The sequence below is a fragment of the Panthera onca genome, chromosome B2 (genome assembly GCF_046562875.1).
Source record: "Panthera onca isolate mPanOnc1 chromosome B2, mPanOnc1 haplotype 2, whole genome shotgun sequence".
In the NCBI taxonomy this organism is placed as follows: domain Eukaryota; kingdom Metazoa; phylum Chordata; class Mammalia; order Carnivora; family Felidae; genus Panthera; species Panthera onca.
In genome coordinates, this window is record NC_138343.1 from 114,044,883 (window position 1) to 114,068,891 (window position 24,009).

General features: G+C 35.9%; 1 protein-coding gene across 2 annotated transcripts in view; it reads left to right on the plus strand.

Moving 5' to 3' along the window:
* The window catches only part of RSPO3 (R-spondin 3), an 87,145-nt gene extending 73,446 nt beyond the window's left edge, over positions 1-13,699 (plus strand). Inside the window, exons 5-6 of one of the 2 annotated variants that reach the window (XM_060616596.2) lie at positions 11,788-11,957; positions 13,346-13,699. In XM_060616596.2, the coding sequence (XP_060472579.1) occupies positions 11,788-11,957; positions 13,346-13,381 (206 nt within the window). In that variant the 3' untranslated portion in view covers positions 13,382-13,699. The other variant, XM_060616598.2, reaches the window with a different exon arrangement.
* Positions 13,700-24,009: the final 10,310 nt, after the last annotated feature.

Sequence of the window (24,009 nt, forward strand, 5' to 3'; positions counted from 1 at the left end):
TTCCAAAGAATGAAAGTAATTCTTTAATTGCTTCTGCATTAATCAAATGCTTATTAGAGGACCATATTCTTTTTTCTCACAACATGTTGAGTTTGTGAAGAAAAAAGAGGATGCAAATGTTAATTTGGCATATGGAAAATATGTTTGGTAAGAAAAAGTTAAAAGTCATATAGCCTAGCAGAGTGTTAATTTTAAAGGTTCAAGCAGCTGGGGCGCCTGGGTACCTCAGTCGGTTAGGTGTCCGAAGTGCTGACAGCTCAGAGCCTGGAGCTTGCTTCAGATTCTGTTGTCTCTCTCTCTCTCTCTCTCTCTCTCTCTCTCTGCCCCTCCCTGGCTTGCACTCTGTCTCTCCCTCTCTCTTAAAAATATACATTTAAATAAATAAATAAATAAATAAATAAATAAATAAATAAAGGTTCAAGCATCTGAAGAACCCTTATAATAAGATGAATCTCCTTTTAGACATGTTAAAAATTAAATGCGAAAACAAGCTTTCTGTCTCTGAATTGATATTTTAGGGACACTTGGGTGGCTCCGTTGGTTAAAAGTGTCTGGCTTTGGCTCAGGTCATGATCTCTTGGACTGTGAGTTTGAGCCCCACAGCCAGCTCTGTGCTGACAGCTCAGAGCCTGGATTCTGCTTCGGATTCTCTGTCTCCATTGCTTTCTGCCCTTCCCCTGCTTGCTTGCTCTCTCTCTCTCTCTCAATCTCTCTCAAAAATGAATAAACATTTCAAAAAATTGAATTGATATTTTAAATCCACCTAAAAAATAGAACTTTTCCATTTATGGTGGAAAGGAACAGACAAATAAATATGTACATATATAGTTATATTTATACACAAACATAGACACACATTTGCTGTACGTGTGCCCACCTCCCCAGCTCTCCTCTCCCACCCTAACACCCATCAATGCAGTGATAAAAGGAGTACAGTGAAAGCTGTAAAATGAGATGTCATAAAATCTTACTAATCTTGTTTAATTATAGGGTACATATTTCTAGGTTAGTGAACATTCAATTGCTAAAATATTTTAGAGAAATTAAATCAGTTGCATTCCACTCAAGTATATGTAACCACTATTGATGAAGTAATTACAAGGAGCTATCTTGCTGGTTATAGAAATTCATGTGGAAACTATTTCCAATTAAGAACAGATATTTGCACGAACAGAGTAGGATAAAAAGTACTTAAGACAGTTTGCATTATCTGCCATAAGTGAAATATGCCGCTTATGATCTTATTTGCCTCATGAATGAAATTTATTTCTTATAAATTTTAATATAATACAGGCTAAGTGAGATTTTTCTGTTTTCCATACTAGTTAAGAAATCCATAGTTTGAGGGGTACCTGGGTGGCTCAGTTGGTTACGTATCTGACTCTTGACCTCAGTTCAGGTCTTGATCTCTGGATCATGGGTTCAAGCCCCATGTTGGGCTCCATATGTGGAGCCTACTTTTAAAAAATCAATAGTTTGAGATAGCATCTGTAATTAAACTTTTTTTCTAATACTGAAGCAAGGTGAAAACATTTGAGAATGAGATGCATTAAAAAAGTGAGCTTTACATAGGTAATCAATAAATAGCTGAAAATATTAAATTATAGCTATAGAGGTGTATCATATCTGTACTAAAAACATCATTGAGTAACACGTGCTAAATAGGAGATTTGGTAGTTGTTTTTCCCTCTGTGATGTAATTCCAGATCAGAGTTTCATTTTTTCCCCAATAGAACAACAAAAAAGAAAAGAAAGAATGGGCTGTGGTACAATGAGAATTAGACATCAGAATCAACTAGTGCATAAAATGATGAAAGAGATTAGAATAGTCTCAATGTTTCTTATATAATCAATCACTGCAAATGTGTCAGCAAGTATGAGGCATCCCCTCTGTCAATACAACCAAGTAGACAATCTGGGTTAGGCAGGAAGTACAGCATAGGCAAACATGGCTATCAACACTTCTTTCACTGTCTCAGAAGAACAAAATTTGGAGACAAGTTCTTGGAACAAATGGAAATTTATCCAAATGAAAATCAAATGATAAATGCCAAGAGAATATTCTTTCCTTGGAATTCTTTCAGTTCTTCAGCTTAACCAGCTGGAATGAATTTTCAAGTAGCATTTTGTTCAGCCTTTTGAAATGAAGGACTTTTCTGTTAATTGGAAAGCTATATTTCATCAAAGATGAAGACAGTGCTCTTGGCTTAGTGATTCTCTTTTTAAAAAAATAATAAGAGAGAGAGAGAGAGAGGGAGGCATTTGGTAGATATTTACCCTCAACAAATTCCAGAACATGTATTTCAAGTGTGAAAGACTGAGCTGTGAGCCTATATACATACCTAACTAAAGAAAACTGGGGAAAATTCAAATACCAGTGTTATTCTAAGCTCTGCATGAAAACTCAGTATTATACTGTGCTCCCTCCTGAGAGGAATATGTAAGGACAGAAAAAAAAATCAAATGTTATTAACTCTCAGAATCAAATATTGATACAACTGACGTTTTTGGTTTTCTAAGGTAAATGAATTGCATAAGGCAACAAATTTAAGGATTCTTTATTCTGTTACTTAACATGTGTTTTGAGGACAGGAATAGCATGATTGTCAACTCAGAAAGATTTAGAGCAAGAAAATAAAATTAACCAGGAAAAAAATATTTAAGACTCAGATTTTCAACACAACCTACACTTTAGATAGTACTTGCAACTTAATTGTTGATTAATGATATGTTAAATACACATTTAAAATTTAAATTGACACAGAATTAAGCAAACTGATTTATCACAAAGCATGTGAAAAGTTCTTCAAAGGAGTTAATTATACTGTAATACTAAAGAAATAATGTTTCCAGCCTTCTTAAGGGAATCCCTCGATAAGCAGTCTGAATGACAATTATGTATTCTGTTTTATAATAATTTTATAAGAAAGCCTATTTATGATGCTATTTATATACTTTAAGTCTGGCAATATGCGTATTATAGGAATGATCAAAGAGGTTATTTTACTGTTTTTTAAAAATATTTGAATTGCTGCAATAGATTTTTTAAAGAATGATGTGAAAGAAATATTTGACATAAAAATTCCTTAGACTCAGACATATTTTGTACCTTGACATATAAGCTGATGGTCTATAGCAGCAGGCAGCATAAGCCTCAGATGGGCAATGAGGAGAGAATTGTAAAAAAAATAAACTCATCAACTTTTTTGAAATAGTCATTAATATTTGAGAAGACTGGTCTAAACTGAAAATTTCAGAAAGGACATTTAGCAGTGCAACTAGGCAGGCTTCAGTCATTTTTTAAATAGTGGAGCCAGCCATACCATTATCTAAATTTCTAAAGAAAGCAATATACACATTAATCCCCCTATTATAAGTTTATAAACAGTATATAAAACCACCAAAATATTATATGCAGAGTGATTTTTTTTCCTTAAGAGACCAGTTAATATTCATTCCACAAACTGGCCATGAATTTTACAGTAAAAGTAGTGAACTAAATTTGACTGAATTTAATAGGTGAAATTTACCAGCACACCCTTTGACAATAAGTGAAAATCAGAATAAGTTTACATGCTTATCCAATAGATACAATTTCATAAGATCCAAGATCTAGTTCAAAACATATTATACAAACATGCTTAGATCAAGAAATTTTCAACATATGAATTAATGTGCGTGATTTAGTTTCCAAGAGTTTTATAATCTAACCGAATGTGGTGGGTAGAATCTCAAAGAGATTTTGCATTGAAAGAAAACAACAAACAAACAAAAAAGAACATTGCAAACACTAATTACAAATGAATTTTAATCAAAAGGTAGTTGATTCAAGAGAAATAAGCTTATATAAAAGAATACTAAACTTAAAGTAGTTATGTAAGTGAAATAGTTATAGAAATTGTAATGCCCTACTATGTTTTTTTTAATATTATAAAATTAAAATATAAGATACCTTTTACTTTCATGATGAGTAGGTTGTAAATATTGCAAATAGTAAAAAAAAATCTTCGGGTGCTTTCTCCTTTGCACTTTTAACTATTCTTTTAACACTGATGATTTACAACCGGAAGACATTTTAGTATGCATAGTATGCAATATCCAGTATCTTTAACAGTTTGTTTTGGACTCTAGCTAATGTCCCTCTTGAGTGCAAAGAGTCCAGGCTAAGGTTCTGGTCAGCAGAAGGAATGAGATGGAATGGAGTTACCTTGGGTGAAAGGGCCGTGGAAATTTCTGTCAGCACATAGAGCTAAAATTCAAAATTTCAGATCCTGAATCTTCAGTGAGTGATGAAATTACTTAAACAACAGAGGGAAAAACTGTCAAGGCAAACTGAAAATAATCAATTCCTAAGGAAAGTATTCGATTTCACAAAAGAAAGTTTATTGTACTAAAGCAGATCATGAAAATAAAGGTTCTAAAAAATTGTGATTTTAGATATTTATGATGTTTGCTATAAATAAAATGATTTATATTAGGACTGCATTCATGCCTTACTGGGATTTTTAAACTTAAATCATTAGAGTTTCTCTTTCTCCCTTTTGATATTGAGTGTAACAAAATATAAAAATCTCTGATAATTTTATTAGGATTTCAGAAATGTAGCAGTGGTAGTTTAGAGGTAAAATAAAGTTTCTAAATAAGATATAAATGGCATAATATGTAAATAATTTCCAAAACCCACAGTACTACATCTTACATTTTTGTGACTGGGAAGGTGATGGAAATACTGAAAAATAAGTAAACTGTAGCAGTAAGAAAGAAGGAAGAGAGGCAAGAATGTGGTGACTGGGTGGTGCTGACATAAAACATCTCTTTCAAAATGCTGTTAGGATCTGATGAGCAACTTGCTGCTCAGAATTCAAATTACAAGAGGTTAAGAAAGTATACTCTAAACCATAATTTCTATCAAACTCTCTGTTGTGTTTAGTCCACACCCTTTCCTTTTTTTTTTTACTCAGTAGCTTAAATATGAACTAAAACAAGGATGCCGTGCCACAGTGTGCTCTGTTAAGATGTGATGGGGGGCAGAAGAGCACTGTGGTTAAGAGCCTCATTGTCCTCAGTGTTAGATGGAGGTTATAGTAGAGTTTTTAGACCCAACACTCTCACTTAGAAGTGTGCCTGGTATGTGTAAGTGTCCATTAAACTTTAATTATCATTACTCTTACTATTTTTAGAAATAGACAGCCCTGTCATTTTCACCATGGTTACTGCAACAGGCTAGTAATTGGGAGTTACTGAGCAAAGAGGGTAGAAATACAAATAACCTAGCCTAAGAAAAGGTGAGGGAGTGAGGAAGGTCCCTCTGAAGGGGTGACATGTGGGCAGAGAATTAAACACAAAGTCTGAGTTAGAGCAAGGGATGTAGAAAGTGCATTCTAGTAAATGTATCAAATACATGGGGTCAGTAAACATAGTGGGTTCTGGTGAGTAAAGTGCAGGAGTGAGTAGGAACCGAAGTATGAGGCCATTAAGAAACTTAGGTTTATCCCTTTCACCTCCTAAAATTTATACTCAGTGTGTTACAGTCAGAGCAATCTTGTTTCTGAATTCCCAAAAAGAACGCAACACAAACAGATTGCATCTCGTATATTAGTCCTTTTCGAATGGTGGGAAAATGCTATTTCAGTCTTAATATGTTTTAATGATCAGAGCTATCTTTGCAAAAATGGTTCAAGGTAATTTCCCAAATTAACAGCATTTGGTAGAGTCTGTAATGCTATGCTAAATTATTTTTCTGTGAATAATTAATCAGAAGCATCTTGGAAGTTAAGTAGAAATGCAATGAAATTAATTCAGGTATTAAACTAGAGAGTAAATAATTCAGGTAGCTTTAAACTTCAGTTTGGATAATTTAAGTGCCTATTTTCAAAAAGCTATCCATTCCTTTATATTTTCACTATATTTGTTATAAACTCCTAGGTTAAAATAATAGCAAGGAAATGAGTATTCCAATTTATTTTTTAAAAAACAAAAGATAAAAGGTTTGAATGTATTTCTCAAGTTAATTCTACTTGGTAATAGTACAGCTGAGAAGGTCTGACTTTCATCCTGTTCTTTACCACTGGGTCAGGCTGTCCTGTGTTGGTATAGCTCACAATTCAAAAGCCTTTAAATATGTATCTACCTACTAGATCATAATTGCCGAAGAAGTAATACTATAGCAATTTCCCCTCCTCTTCAAAATTCCCCCAGTGATATATTAACTAAAAAGAAAAATATTTGGAATTTCCATCCTCTATGCATAAAAGTAAGGTCAATTCTAGATTTATAAATCATCAGGTTAACCCCATTTTCACATCATTTGTGCTTTTTTAAGGTATAAAACCATGCATTTCCAATTGAACTTCATTCCACACCCAATAATGAGAAAAGACCTAGAAATAATAAACTTTATATTTTAATGGGATATTTACTTAATTGGTTTTAGTTATAATAATTGATATTTAATCCTCAGTCTAGGGTGTGGGATACATTTTTAGCTTTTTGAGAAAATTTTTAACAGCTTGCCTTGGAAGTGAAGCTCCATAAAGCTCAATGGCTCCCCTTAGTGATGTCTTGCAAGAAATTCACCAAGAAGCCACCTTCATAAAGACCTCTGCACAGACATTTCTAAACATTCAGAAAATTGTGAATTAATATTCACAATTTGACTAATTCTCAACAAATAACTCCCATCTGTGATTCTGGGGAGACCAACTTTTTTATTTATAACCCTATTACATTTTAAAAGGTAATTGAGCATTTTCCAGTTTTCATTTTTCACTTGGAACTTAAATATGTAATACAAAATTTAGGAAAAATAATTCAGGCCCATTTCCTTTTCATTCTTTTTTACATGTTTATTCTTTTTAGCTCATATTTCTATTTGAACAAGTTTTTAAAAGACAGTCTGCAACTAATTTTCATTTTGTATCTACATGTCTATTCCAGATACACCTAACCAGAAAACGTGCCTTAAAAATTAGTAGCTATAGTATGTGAAAAAAACATACTTTATATATAAGAAATTAAATGAGAAACCATGAGATGTGAAATAAATTCTAAGAGTATACATTTAGGCAAATTGGATCTCCTCTTGGTCTACAGCTATGGTTCTTTTTTTTTTTTTCAAATTTTTAAAATTTGTTTTTATTTATTTTTGAGAGTGAGAGAGACAGACCATGAGCAGGGGAAGGGCAGAGAGAGAGGGAGACACAAAATATGAAGTAAGCTCCGGGCTCTGAGCTGTCAGCACAGAGCTGGACACAGGGCTCAAACTCACGAACTGCGAGATCATGACCTGGGCCGAAGTCGGACATTTAACCAACTGAGCCACCCAGGCGCCCCTACAGCTATAGTTCTTAATTATGGCTGCACATCAGAATAAACTAGGAGTGAACTTATTATTCACTATAGGTTCCTGGGCCCATCATAAGAGCTACTGAATCATAAACTCCAGGGGTGGGGCCTAGGAATATGTATTTTTCAAAGTCACCTATACTTGGAAACCTGGTCTGCAGAAGGCCCTAGGAGGTGCTTAGATAAATGACTATATTATTTCTGTATTAATAAGAAATAATTTCACTATCACAAAAACATCAATCATGTATTCAATTACATGGTAGTTGTTTGCAATGAAATACTAAATAACACGTGGCTAGAATGGTCTGCAGAGAGATTTTAGGCACTCTTAAAAGTTAAGGCTCAAAAATAAATACCTTTCACTGCCTATACTCCCTCTATGGATTCTAATTACTTTCAAAAGTGTCCCTGAAATAAAAAAAATAATGTCACATGTCAGAGTATCCCATTGGCCTTTTGTAAACTAGTCACAGAAATATCCAAACTCTGCCTTGCTCTCAGATTCTGATTCTTGCCCTTTTCCAGTTTTCAGTATCACTGATCCTCAGGACTAACTCCCAACATGGCAGTTGAGTCCAGTATATCGTTCCAGCTTCTCTGAGTAATGTCCTATATATAGACTCTGATCAAACCAAGGAAGTCTACTTTTTTCAGCTCCCCAGATTCATCATGTCCTTGCATGCCTTCATTGACAATATTGTTCACTGCCTGACATGCCCTTTTTCCCTCCGTGGCCTGGCAAATGCTCATTCATTCTTTAAGGCTCAGCTGAAACATCACCCTGTCTGGGGAGTTTTCTTTCGATCTCCGTTGGCAGAGTTCAGTGCTTTCCTTGCTGTGCTCCCAGTAGGATCTTGTTCATGCTTCTCTCTATTTTAGCATTAGCTTGTAACTATAATTATTATGCCTGTCTCCATATCTCATTAGTGTCCCCAGGTTTTAGTGCACATTTTGGCATGGAGTAGAGGCTTAATTCATGTTTGTGTAATGAGTTAATAACATTAGCTTTTATTTCACCCATGATTAATGTGTGCCCAGCACTATGCTAAGTTCATTGTAAGTATCTCATGTAATCTTTACAACATTTAGTAGGTAGTAATGATTATCCGTATGTTAAATATCAGAGAGCTAATCCTGAGAGATACCAACAAATTGTCAAAAGCCACACAACTCGTTGGTGACAGACCTAGAATTTGAACACTGTGTTTTTCTGACTTTAAAAACACCATTGTTAAACAAATGTTTGCACCATAGTGCTTCTCTGCAAAGGCTCAGAATGTGCTCGATTGCTAATAGCAATTTCTCTTGGACAGTGTCTATCTAACACTGCCCTCATACCTGGAACATCGAGGGATGATGAACATTCTTTTAATCATGAGAGCCCTCTACAACCCAATTCCATTGCCTGTGTGCATGTGTATACATGCCTAAGCAGTGAATGACAAAACACAAACATATACGTAAGATTGTGATAACTGGAATGCCTAGTTTGCAAAATTATCCAAAAAGAAAAAAAGTATAAAAACAACTATTGATCCCATCAATAAAAAGTCAGCAGAATAGAAAAGAAGTCCCCTTTAATGAAAACCTTACAAAATTTCCCCAATTGCACGTGATTTTTAATGGACTACAGCCACTCTTCTGCATTTCTATTTTATTTCTTGGACAAGAAGAAAATATATTATTTATGCAAAAGGGTAGTTAGTGTTTCCAACCACTAACACATGGCGCGTAAAAAATAATAATCCCATTCTTCTATTGTGCAATCACCCTTTGTTGGGCAACAACAATGTACAATGTGCTAGTTTCCTGTTGCTTTACTAGAGCCTCCCCTTACACTCACCGCCCAGACGAAATAGTTATTCCTTGGATAATAAAACTATAATACTGAGTTTCAAGCTACTTCCAAAAATGTGTCTGCCTGTCTTAAGAAATAATCATATCAGTTTGCTAATAAGCAGAAATACACTGTAAGTTGAGTATGTTGTCACATGTGGCTAAAAAACATACAAATCAATCTGTAACCAAGAAAGAAACAATATATTTCTTATGTATCCAGAACATTATGGTTAAGATCACAGCTGTAAGATGTTGGACCATCATCAAGAGAACAATGTCAAACACTGAACTTTTGGATAATTTCCATAAAAATTTTGTTTGGGGTCAGTAGTTTTTATGGAATTCTGGAATGATTTTCACTGACCATTTTTTTAGAGTTGAACTTGAACACCTCCAAAATGCTCCTCAAATGGAAATATTATGTAATCTAACCTTTGCAGCCATGTCCTTCTGAAAACCAAGCACATATCATGAAAACCAGCATTTCTTTCTTTCAGTTTGTACAGTTTCATGAAAATTACATTAGGCTACATATTTAGGAAGGTAAATTTACTCTTCAGTTTTCTCTGTTTTGTTACCAAGTTCCTGTCAGCACTTCAAAGGTGTTAATAATTAAAGCCAGAATGAGAAAAAAACAAAACCAAACCTGGATTCCTTCCACCAAAATTTTATCAATCCAGCAATATTCTTTTAAGTGAAAAGAACAATGGAATTGGTGAATCAGTGTAGAACTAGCTCAGCTCTAGCCATAATATTCAACTCTTAACATTTTTTTGTTCATATCCAAAACAATTTGACTGCCTTACAGTGGTCTGAATTCTCATTTTTGTTAACTGTCTTTAAAGTTTAGAATTTGGAGGTGCACTATGTCGAGCCCAATGAAGCAAGTTTTCATAAAGCAGTTGGAAGGTTTTACAAATATAATCTCAGACAAAGCTAGTTGTGGCCTAAAATCATTAATCCAAGGAGGCTGTGTTGGCTAAGGATATATATGCAGTATTAATAATATTGCTCCCTAGGATTCTGTAACCAGAGCTCAAGGAAAAGAAAGCCAAACCACTGAATTCAATATCTGCAGCCTATTTCAGGACATGAAAATATTTTGGTTCTCTCATGCAAATAAAGTCTCCAAAATACTTTTATCCAAAATGATCCTTTGTAGACAGATACTAATTGCAAATGTTACACGTCTCAGTCTGTGGGGATATACATTATCAGGATTTGTCCCACATCAAGGAGTTAGTAGGTTCTTAATTTTCATTTCCTATGATTTTGATTTAATTCAGTACTTTCTCATTGGGATATATGTAGCAATGGATGTTACTAACCCCATTCCCCGGAAATTATTTTGCACTTTAGAATATATATGTATGTATGTGTGTGTATCCATATATATAATGTTTACATGATTATAAAATATTTAGTTAATTTGCTGTCCAGAAGTAAATAAAAACACTCTATCCAATTTGGTGCAAGTCTCATGCACTTTGCTCAGATTACTCTCTTCCCCTAAAACTCTCAGCAAGTTTCCAATACCAACAGAATGAAACAGTTTTCCACCCTGGCTCCAGTCTACCTTGCAGTATGTCTTCCCACATCAAAACCTTAATATCATGTTGGTTCCACTTTTTAAAATGCTCCATACTGTGAATATGAACTAAATCTATAGTTCAGACCCAGTTCAAGGTCAGAGACCTCCACTGAATCCAGTGTATATCCAATAAATATTTGCTCATTTGATTGATAGAGACACAGTGTTCCTGCCCTTGTAGCTTATACCATAGGGTTATTGACAAGTTATAGTTGCCACCACCCCTGCATGTAATTGCAAAGGAAATTAATTTCAACATATAAACATTTGTGTTGAATTAAGGTACAGTTATCCTGGTTATTTGCGTATTTGTTATGCAAACCAGTTTTCTTTTAGTAGATGGCATGCAGTTATATCAGCAGACTGCAAATATGTAACTACTACTTGGAAAAATTTAAATACAAAATAGTGCCTTAAATGGGAGCCCGATAGCAAAATACACATTAAAATTTTCTTATATGGCAGGAATGTATTCAAAATTTTATATGAAATATTCAAAACTATAATGTATATTACCAACTGTAGAACCCTCTAAGACTGTTCAGAATTATCATATATCCATTGCTTCCTTATATTTTGTACTTCATGTTTACATTTCTTAAAATATAATACAGACTTAATCGAAAATAGTTGAGTAATTTAAATAGTAATTTGGGGTCGCCTGGCAGGCTCAGTCAGTTGAGCGTCTGACTTTGGCTCAAGTCATGATCTCGCGGTTTGTGAGTGCAGGGCCTGTGTCAGGCTCTGTGCTGACAGCTCAGAGCCTGGAGCTTGCATCGGATTCTGTGTCTCCCTCTCCCTCTGTCCCTCCTCCCCTCACACTCCATCTCTCTCTCTCTCTCTCTCTCTCTCAAAAATAAATAATAAAAGCAAAAAAAATTAAATAGTAGATATTTAGTATCTGTGAGTACAATATGCAACAGAGAAGTTTAACTCATTTTTTAAAACTTAGAATAACCAAAGAGAGCATAGTTGAGTATATTTTTTAAAGGTGTATTCTTTTATTTTAGGAAAGAAAGAAAGGGAGAGGAAAAGAAAAAAACTTAATAAAGAAGAAAGTAAGGATGCAATACCTGATAACAAAGGTCTGGAACCCAGCAGAGAAACTCCAGAACAACGAGAAAACAAAGACAAACAGCAGCAGAAGAAGCGAAAGGTCCAAGACAAACAACAGAAATCGGTATCAGTCAGCACTGTACATTAGAGGGTCCCATGAGATTGTTGTAAACTCATGATGCTGCTATCTCAACCAGATGCCCAGGACAGGTGCTGTAGCCATTAGGACCACAAATGGACAACGTGTCAGTTACTGCTCAATCTAAACAACATTCCAAATAGTTGCTATAGTCTTCATACAAGCATAGTTAACAACAAAGAGCCAAAAGTTCAAAGAAGGGATGTTTTCAAATGGTTATCTTACATGCTTCTGTGCATTCCTGAGAGACAAAAAATCTTGTACATAACTATCAATAGGCTATAAGATGTAACAGCGTAATGATGACATCTGGAGAAGCACCATCTTTTCCCTATAAAAGTAATTGTTCAAGCTATTGCTTTAAGAAGCGAAAGATAGTTCTGCAAATTCAAAGATGCAGTATCCCTTCAAAGTAATATAAGAGATCAGGGAAGAGAAACAGCCTTGTTTTGTCCAGGAGATCTAGAGAGTGCTCAGATACTAGGGCCTGGCATTTGGAATCATAGAATTTCTCAGCACAGAAACAACCGTGTTAAGATTGGTTCTATTGCCCTCACCCTGTCCTTCTGCAAGAAACATGAGAGTGTACACCAGAGTTAAGAATACCATATGGGATTGGAGAAAGGCAAAATGTGGAAGAAACCATAGCATTGGAGATGATTTCTGTGCTTTACAAGACTGTGAAGTGTTGTGATTACTGGGAACAGGTCTCCAATCTATGTCAGCACTGTGTGGTTCAGCCTCTGCTACCCCTCGGGTTATATAAGTCTGTAAACATGTACCTATAACTTCCACAAACAAAATCATACCTATTAGAAGAAAATTCTGATTTCATAGAAAACAAAAGCTAGAGCAAGGAGAATAGAACATGTTTGCAAAGTCATGTGTTTTCTGAGGGAAAAACAATGTTATTACCTGCTTAATGGTCCACCTGGAACTAAAAGGGATACTACTTTCTAACAAGGTGTATCTAGTAGGGGGGAAAGCCACCACAATAAATATATTTGTTGATAGTTTTTAAAGTTTTGTTCATTTTGTTTTATTGTTTGTTTTTATTGGAAAGCTGTTACTCTTACAAACTCGTGAATTAGGAAAGACGATTCTGTATCCTATGTAATTTGAACATACTACATTTCTCAATGTTTGTTTTTTGAATCCACCTTTATGTAAGTACATAGAGATTTACTTATAGGATATTAGGAAATATTTATTCAACTTCTCTCTTACTCAACAAAATTCTACTATAGATGCATAGGCCTCCCAAAATTATTTCACTGCTCCCCATTCATTGTTTAGAAATTAGCATCTTTCCTTGTATGTCAGTTCCTCCTGCATCTTGAACATTTGGCCTTTTCTTCTCCATATTTTCTCAGTCTGTGGATCTCTTTTGGGGATTGAAGTCACCCTAGCTGAAGGCCTCACCAGTGTTTCACAGAGGACACAGCCAGCCCAGGGCAAGAGGAGGCATCTCTGAGCAAGCAGTACAGGAGCTCATGGCCCACCTTAACCTTCTGTTGTAATGGAAGGATGCATGGTTGCTCTGCCCACTACACTGCCTAGTCCTCTAAAGATCATGCTTCCTGAAGAAATGGCAATGAATCTGGCTTCTGGCTGCCTATCTCTGGTCACCCCTTTTCCACCAACTGTACTGTTCATGTGGACTGCTTGCCTTAATTCGTTTTTCATTTCTTTTTTTGTCTTCCAAGATATAAAATTTTTGAATGATGCATTTCTGTTTCTTATTCTGGTGTTTTCTTTTCTAGTCTGCATGAGATAAGTGTTTCAACCAACTAGATCGATTCCCAATGAACAAAATCAATTTTATTTTCAACTACAACTTATATCACCAAGGAGAAATAAAAATGTTCCCACAAAACCATATTAAATGGAAGTATATTCCCATGTTCTAGAACTTTTGGATGGTTTCAGACACCATCTTTGTCCTGTGTTATCTGGTCAAGCTTAAGTTAAGGACAAATTATTTGTGTCTCTTTCTATGCTTATCACATCTCCATTCTTTCAAAAAGCAATTACTGGGAAGGTCTACGCCTGCAAATGAGGTGCTGGAAAATGGTCTAAATTAACAAGGATGTAAAAATTGTGGCAACGACTCTCAAGTCTTCCCAAGGGTTTTGACTCAAGACTTTTACCCCAAGATCCTCCAGAAAACAGCAGATAATCTAAATTCCTGATGCAGCACTTAAATAAAAATAGAATTATCACAAAGGAAAAAGAAATGAAAATTAGCATTAATATGCACATCTTGGGTGAAATATAATGAAGACAAAGATACCATTAATTTTAAATGTACCTGTAATAGGTCTTGAGGCACACAGAATCATTGTGATCTTCAAACTGACAGCCTACTTACCTTTGAGCAAAAAGTCATGATCAACTTCTGGCAAATTTCCCACACTAGTCACAGAACTCATTAGCTTCTGTCCTGATTCTGTCTCTGGGATCTGTTTAACTATTGATGGTAATGGATGGCTGGTAAATTCTTGGTTCAAAGAAAATGGAGAGAAAGTGCACAGCAACATAAATCCGTCTATATCAGATCCACACTCTTGGTGTCCAAATTCTGCTTCATAACTGAAGGGTGGTCTCTTTTCTATCATCAAAAGTTAGGTTCTGGTCCCAGGTGTTAACCATTGGCAAATCACCTAAGTGCTCTGGGTTTCTATTTCTTAAGTGCAACCTGAAAGAAGTCAGCTGGAGGTGATCACTGGCAGGGGAGCATGTGACCTCTCTGTTAGTTCAGGGTGATGCCCCTAATGAGTACTCCTCAGTGGTAGTGTTCTTTGGTTCCTCAACTCTGCTTTTTCCCAAAAGTGCACATGTATAGGCTCTTAAAGGATACAGATTGAACTATGATGTTATTGACTTAAAAGTTATTCACATTCCTGGTTATTAAAATATTGAAATGAATAGCACTGAAAAAGAAAAAAAGGAATATGTAAATACAGCTAATGCCAGGAGGTTTCAAGATTTCTCCACAAAGGGAGATCTCAAAAAAAGTAGGACATTCTCCATAGCTAAAGTTAGGTGGTCTGCGTTAACATCCCAGTTCTTTTACTTAACCGGTCATAACCTGTATGACCTTGAGCCAGTTGTATGGTTTCTCAGAGCCTCCATTCTTCATCTGAAAAGTGGAAATGGCAACACGTACCTTGCGAAGTCGTTGGGGAATTAAAAGGTTCATCACTCAGTATAAAATAACTATTCTGTATGTAAATAAATATCACTAAAAAAGTAATGAATGACTAATTTTGGGGCGCCTGGGTGGCTCAGTCGGTTAAGCCTCCGACTTCAACTCAGGTCATGATCTCATGGTCCATGGGCTCGAACCCTGCATCGGGTTCTGTGCTGACAGCTCAGAGCCTGGAGCCTGCTTCAGATTCAGTCTCCCTGTCTCTTTGCCCCTCCCCCGCTCACACTCTGTCTCCCTCCTTCAAAAAAAAAAAAAAAAAAAAAAAAATATATATATATATATATATTTAAAATGGTCATCACTCAATATAACTATTCTGAATATAAATAAACATCACTAAAAAAGTAATAACTAATTTTGGAGCCCCTGGGTGGCTCAGTCAGCTGAGCATCCGACTAGATTTTGGCTCAGGTCATGATCTCATGATCAGGGGATCAAGCTCCGCAGTGGGCTCTGTGCTGAGTGTGAAGCCTGCTTGGGATTCTCTCTCTCCCTCTCTTTCCTGCCCTTCCCCCTCCCCTCAAAATAAATAAATAAACTTTTTTTTTAAATGTTTACACGTTTACTTTTAAAAAAGTAATGACTACTTTCACAAGTCACACATATAAATCAATTTTATTTCTTGACTAATGATAAGCGATAATATCCATATAAGCGAACACATGTAATAATTTCAAGTTATATATGTGAGAACCACGGAATTACATCAGTAATAATAACTAAAAACACAAGTTTTGTCTTGAATCTTCTTAAAACTGAGAAATTACTCACTTTCAAGTATGCATATGCATTTTATCAGTTAGCATAAATAAAGACACCCCATCTTTCCCATGGATATATTCTAATAGCAGAGGAACTGACTAGACTTTTTCAAAACAGTGGCACTATTTCTATACAAATTAGGAGGGAAAAGTCCTCTTTCTTTTTTTTTTTAAACAATTTTTTTTAATGTTTATTTTTGACAGAGAGAGAGAGAGAGAGAGAGACAGAGCATGAGTGGGGGAGGGGCAGAGAGAGAAGGAGACACAGAATCCAAAGCAGGCTCCAGGCTCTGAGCTGTCACCACAGAGCCCGATGCAGGGCTCGAACTCACAAACCGTGAGATCATGACCTGGGCTGAAGTCGGACGCTCAACCAACTGAGCCATACTTTTCGGCGCCCCGAAAAGTCCTCTTTCTAAGGGTGATTTGTTGCTTCTTATAATAGAGTTCATAAAATTGTAGCTTCTTTTGTGCAGCCTTTTACCCTTTGACTAAATTATATTCTGTAATTATCCCCAAAGCAGTCTGAGTGAGCTATTGATCTCCTTTTTTCACTCATATGTGAATTTAAGAAACAAAACAGATGAACATAGGGGAAGGGAAGGAAAAATAAAATGAGATAAAAACAGAGAGGGAGGCAAATCATAAGAGACTCTTAAATACAGAGAACAAACTGAGAATTGATGAAGGGAGGTGGGTAGGGCATGGCTAAATAGGTGATGGGAATTAAGGAGGGGACTTGTGATAAGCACTGGGTATTATATGTAAGTGATGAATCACTAAATTCTACTCTTGAAACCAATACTACACAATACGTTAACTACCTTGAATTAAAAAAAAAAAATCTTAGAAGAAAAAAAATGAGGAAATTGGGGCACAGGGAAGTGTCCACAGTCACGCAAGTAGCAACCAATAAGCCTGGAGATCAGTCTTCGCTCTAGCTGATTCCAAAGCCCATGTTCCTTCCCCTACATTATGTCCCTTTAAAATCACATTTATTATTCCTTCCAAGAATGTCCATGGCACACGTTGTGGAAGTATTTTCCTGTGATCTGAATCACTACCTCATGAACAAGAATCTAAGAAGTCAAATCACAAAGGCCTTAACCAAGGATAAGACTCAACTCTGAATGTGTGTATAAATGTGTGTGTGTGCCTATATCCATGTCTGTCTGTCTTTGCGTGAGCTCCAGAGGGCCTGTGGGCTACCTGGTGGGGAAGTGAATGGGAGCAGGCAAGTATGTTCAGAGGGTAAGGAAGAATGAGAATTATGTGCCATCAGAAAAGACCATAGTTTGAACAGAAAAGGAACAGCACGTCAGCAGGTATGGCTCCTTGGGAAAGTCATGGATTACTGCAGCCCTTTATGACTGTGAACTGATGCTCTGTTTAGTTCTTTCTCTGTTTAGTTCTGTAAGCAGGGTATTTGCCAACATGACCCTCTTTTCATTGAGTTTCTGGTTAGAATTAAAATGATACAGGAAGAAACATCAACAAGTCTTTTTGCTATTGGACCTGCCCTAACAACTTCCTTTAGATAATGCCTCATTTTCTCCCAGCTACTTCAGACAATAATTATCAATATTTTAATTGCCACACCCCTTTTCTTGCCCATCTTGTCTCTCAAGCATTTCAGAGGCCCACATATTCATCATATAAACAGGTTAAAAAAAGAATGGAAAGGGAAGGGAAGAGAAAGGAAGGAGGGAAGGAAGAAAGAAGAAAGAAGACAAAAAATAGTAACCATTTTTATTTATAGTCATTAAAATATAGTTTTAAGAGAACCTCAACTAGTAAAAATATTCCATTCACTGGAAAATTGGAAACATGGTAATTTCAGAAGACAGAATTGCATGACCATAAAATAATCTGATATACCAACAGCTTGAAAAATAATCTTATGCTTCTATATCTACAGTTGTATGCAATGAAAAATATTGTTGAAAATTATTTTGAGACCATACAAGATACTGAATCATCTACTGAAGATTAAATTTTATTTTTAAAAATAGAAAATTGGCAAATATGCATTAGAAAAAATTTCAAGCTAAGTGGAATAAATAATAAATTTAATTACCAAAGATTTCTGGTTAGTTGAGGTTTAACTGATATACTAGCTTTTATACTATTAATATCAGTTACTATTTTAGTTCCCCCTATCAAATTTCCATCGCAAATGGATTTTAAGTAAGAGATAGATTCTTCAACCAATTTAATAGCTTATTAAAAATTTTATAGGAGCATCTACCTCTATAATAAAATAATACAACACATTTATAAATGTTTTGAAATTATAAACACAATAAATATATAAGCTAATATTGTTTTTAGCCTGTCACTCGCTGCAGCAACAGATTGATCGCCTTTCCTCATTCTTCACACTGTTGACCTCACTGGACACTTTATTCATAGAGGAAATTACCCATATCTTTCCCAAGAAGGAGTTAATAAAAGTACTAATACTTGAGGTGACCACATATTTAAGAATGCAGCATGCAGCCTTTCCTTCTGGCATATTTTTCTTTAACTGTTATCATTGGAACTTTGTCAAAAATGGGGCAGGAGACATCACCACCACTTCACTTCGCAAATTTTGTGGTGCTCAGACATAATAACATAAGCTACTATGAAATTTTTAATCTATACCAGGAATATTTTTGAGTCAGTTGATGGTACTGTGCATGTTCTCTCTCTCCCCAGATCATGCATGCTCTTGGTTGTTCCCAACCTCTCAAGAGGTAGGAAATTCTATACCAGCTCAGTCAAGCATTTGGCCATGACTGTCTCAGTATCTGAAAGGGAAAGGCAAGGCAAGGCAAAGCAAGGCAAGAAAGCAAAAGAAAAGAAAATGCAAATCTTCTGATTCTGAAAAGAAGGAGGGGGTGCTTACTTTCATCCTTATCTATAGATACTCTGTGATAACCATGCACTGCCTCTCGCCTAAAATGCTATGCCAAAAACAAAACAAAACAAAACAAAAACAAAAACAAAAAACAAAAAACAAAAAAACATACTTCTAGCCTTGGAACTGGGCTCTCCCTGGTGGCAATGTCAATCATCTTAGCCTCTGGCCTCTTTCCCCACTTTGCTCCTGTACTTTGCTTGTTTATGTTTTTTGGTTGACTAGTTTAGGAAGAAGAAAAAATATTACCCAATGATTTAAAAATTAATGTAGGCATATGTTGGAAAAGAAATAGTTTAGCAAGTTCCTCTACTCTTAATATAAAACTATGGAAAGAATATTATTTACACTTCTTAAAGCAGTAGTTTAATAAAAACAAAAGGAGGGGCGCCTGGGTGGCTCAGTTGGTTGAGCATCCGACTTCAGCTCAGGTCATGATCTCACAGTTCGTGAGTTCGAGCCCTGCGTCGGGCTCTGTGCTGACAGCTCAGAGCCTGGAGCCTGCTTCAGAGTCTGTGTCTCCCTCTCTCTCTGCCCCTCCCCTGCTCATGCTCTGTCTCTCTCTCTGTCTCAAAAATAAATAAAACATTAAAAAAAATTTTTTAAAAACAAAAAACAAAACAAAAGGAAACTAGGAAAATAAAAATAAAAACACTTGGTATTTAACATACAAGGAAATTTCTTCATGCGGTAACTATTTAGAAGCAGGTCCTATTTATCACTAAGTTTGCTCCTACTGATCTTTTTCCCATAGGTAAAAAAATAGTGGGGCACCTGGGTGGCTAAGTGTGTTGAGCACCCAACTTTTGATTTCAGCTCAGGTGATGATCTCAATGTCCGTGAGATCAAGCCTCTCATAGGGCTCTGCGCTGACAGCATGAAGCCTGCTTGGGATTCTCTCTCTCCCTCTCTCTCTGCCCCTCCTCTGCTCACACTCTCTCTCTCTCAAAATAAATAAATAAACCTTTTTGAAAAATGGGTGTGATTCACTTCAGGAATACACCAAATGCTATAGGAAAATAGATTTTAGTGTTATCCAAACCATCAGTGAGAATAATTTATGATTCAAAAAAAAAAAAAAAAAAAAAAGAAGCAGAATCCTTAGGAAAGGGAGTCATTTTCATGCAAATTAATTCTAGTTTTCTTGATTGACATCCTAGCCCCTTTTTAAATGTTGGAGTTTTTAGAATGGAAGGGGAAAATGATTTATTGGAATAAACCAATATTTCTACTTGTCGACTGTGGAATATTTAAAGCATAGCTTAATATACAAATGTGTTAGGGCCTAGGGAATAGAATTTGTGTACCTGTATGATCCAATCAAATTTGAGATGGGATTATTTATACAAAAGAAGAGACCATTAGAACTTGCTGTTCTAGGTCTCCAGATTTCTAAATTTATCATGAAAAATCATCCTTCCCACAATCATCAGAAAAGATTGTTTGGTCATCGACATTCCTGCAATCCTAAGCAATCTGAAATTCCAGGCTAGTATCAGTTTTCTTGTCTCTACTCTTTCCACTCTCCAAAATATCCAGTCAATTAGATAATAAATAAAGACTAAATTGGCAAAGAAGAATTAAAAATTAATAAACTTAAAGAGCAATTACTATAGGAGAGCATCATTTGTTTCAGGTTTAATATTTTGGGAATGAAATCACTTTGGGAAATGAATATAAAAACAATTAATAGAGGTACTCCCTTCCTGTCTTAGTCTGTTTAGGCTGCTACAACAAAGTATTAGAGACTGGTTAGTTTATAGATAACACTTTTGGAGGCTACAAGTCCAAGATCAAGGTGCTGGCAGATCTGGAATCTAGTGAGGACCCACCTTCTGGTTCATATATGGCACCTTCTCTCTGTGTCTTTGCATGGTACAAGAGGCTAGGGATCACTTTGGAGCCTCTTTCATAAGGGCACTGATCCCATTCATGAGGGCTCTGCCATCATGACCTAAGCACCTCCCAAAGGCCCCACCCACCTCCTAATACTATCTCATTGGGAATTAGGATTTCAACATACAAATTTTGAGGGGACACATTTAGACATAGCCCCATCCATTAATGAGGTGCCATTTAAATAAATGAAGAATGAAGCTATACATCCTTATTGTATAGCTAATTAGCAACAGTGCTTTGAGGGGCCAAAAGAGCTACCCAATTACACTTAGTGTTTTCCTATGTATGGGCTACATAAATATTTTTCTAAAATTTTCTATCAAGTCTCTGGGTAGAGGTTAAAGGCTTTGTGTTATTTTAATAATTGCTTTACCAACCCTTGTGTTCATAATAATTATTAATGTTTTCCAGTCTGTACAAATAATAAAGAAAACATATTATTGCTTCAGTAGCTACATAACTTTATTGGTTTTGATAACCAAAAAAAAAATCAGAAAATGTGAAAATACAGTCTAACTTTGCAGAGATAAAGTGATTTAATTATCTTTTTGAGGGAAAATGTCTTTCTCTATGAAGGCAATCATGACTGAACCACTGAAGTAGCCAGTAAAACTACACAAAACTCAATCATTAAGTTAAAAGTGAATTGAGAAGAATGCTTCAGAAAACCAATTAATTCTCGAACGACTTCTTAAAATGTGGGAAGAAAAATAATACTAAAGTAGGAGAAAATAATTAAGAGTGGAATCGCCTATGTATTTGAATTTGCAAAATGAAGCTTCAATCTTACTGCAAAGTGCTGCACTTACTTTCTGAAGATGCCACACCAGCCCTAATCCCAAACTGTGCTCAGTGCCTCCACAACCTTCACTGGATGCCACATTCCTGGCTTCTGTTTTGCAATGCCCCCAGCCCCCACCACAAACTCAGTGCTGGATTTCCCAATAGGAAGACTAAGCATGCTCTGAGGGACTCCGCAAAACAGAGGTAAGAAAAACAATTTTTGAGAAAAAAAAATGCTGTTTTATGTTACAAAACAATTTTTGAAAAGCAAATGCTATTCCACATGACCAAAGTGGTACGGAAGTAGTCACAATGGGAAAAATGAGAACTTTGTTGAACTTTCTCACACTGGTGTTACAGTTTAATATTGTTTTATTTTGCAACACATAGAGGAAGAGGATAACAGAATCTTTCAGCAGGGGGCCTTCACAACCTTGATGGAGCTTTACTTCACAAACACAACCACTTCGTCCCCCCCCCCCCCCCCCCGCACTCCCCCTGCCCAACAGCCGGTACTAAGCCTGGTTCAAGATACACCAGAGATTGTATCAAAACACAACTAACTGCTCTGTAACCTGGGTGCCTTGGGACAATCTCCAGTTTCACCTTTGACAGGAGCCAGATCTGTAAGCCAATGTACGGAGGCACAGTCACCCATTCTACCTTGTGTTTCTTTCATTCTCTGTCCGGGGTAATTGCTGCAGGAATGCAACTCTTCCTTACAAGTAAATCATGTAAAACCTTACACGATTAAAAGAAAAAGCAAGAAAGAAAATGAAAAGGAAAAAAGAGTCCTCATAATGAAGGGAAATGAAAGGAGTAACAGAGAACACACTAGAGAAACCCAGACACGCACACTGTTTCTAGTGCTCTGTAGCGTAACTCACACCCAGAGTAAACGGTCTTCACTTGGAGAAGCTGTCTCTCTATAAATAAACAGACCAATGTATCTTTAAAACGAAAAGGGCTTGGACTGTCATAATAGACATTGCAAAATAAATACAAAATAACATCTGGACCCAAAGCGTAGGATATAGTGGAGTGACACAGAGTGTTAATTTTTCTTAGTTCTGTTAATAAAGTATAGATTTCATTTTTTTATATTTAGGAAATGCTTCCCATGATTAACCAAACACAAACCAAAGACATCCTGATTTTAATTTAAAATCCCAAAGAATGTAATACTGTCTGTACACAATGTCTTTTCACAAGTTGGGCTAATCTTAGCGATACTTTAATTCTTTTGTTTTCTACCGTTAGATGCTAGGATAAGAAGTGTTCAATTACTAAGCCAATACATTTAAATATGAAAATAGTTGATTATTAGCTCTAATTATTATTGGCACTGGTAAACAAGAAAGCTATCATCTTTTTGCCTTGGGAAACCAAAACCTCCAATGTAATATACTAGGAAAATGAAACACTTCTATTATAAGAGAATATTACAGTAATTATTACATTTAAGTGTTATTCATTGCAACGACAAGCAAAAAGACCATGTTTTATGTGCTTCTCATAAACATCCAGCTTGGTATAGTGATCCCACTCAATTGTTTAGAGAGACCCTACAGCAACTGGTCGGGCTCTCTTCCTGTGCAAAATAATTACATGGAATGCTTGAGTTTCTGCTAATACACTTAAGGATTGTTAGATAGGTACTTGCCCAGGACTCACTTTGCTTATTTTCTGTAACGTTCTGATAGTATTTTTGTAGGTGACACAATAAGCATTGTATGTCCAATGCCAAAGAAACAGAAGCACTAGAAACTTATGTAACTTATTAGTAAATTGTAATACCTCCTAAAAAATGTTTATGCCTAATTTATGTAAATAATAATAATCAGCTAAATTATTCCAAACTCATATACTGTTATTTCTTGTTCCCAGTTCATAAATCATGATTTTTTTTTTTTTTTAATTTCAGAGACAGCAAGAGAGAGAGAGAGCATCCAAGCAGGAGAGAGGGGCGGAGGGATAGAGAGACAATTCCAAGCAGACTCCACCCCCAGCAAGGAGCCAGACACAGAGCTCAATCCCATGACCTTGGGATCATGACCTATATGGAAATCAAGAGTTGGATGTTCAATTGACTGAGCCACCCAGGAGCCCCAATAAATCGTGATTTTTTTTTAATGCAATAAACCTGTTAATAACTAGTGGGATAATAATTCTCATTTAGTCAAATAAGTATGTAAAAATATGTAATCTTGTATAAGTGGTTTTAAAAAGTGTACTTATTTCTCTGGACACCTCTTGGCTCAGTTGGTTAAGCAGCCCACTCTTCTTTCTTTTTTTTTTTTTTTTAATTTTTTTTTTTAACATTTATTTATTTTTGAGACAGAGAGAGACAGAGCATGAATGGGGGAGGGTCAGAGAGAGAGGAAGACACAGAATCCGAAACAGGCTCCAGGCTCTGAGCTGTCAGCACAGAGCCCCACGCAGGGCTCGAACTCACAGACCGTGAGATCGTGACCTGAGCCA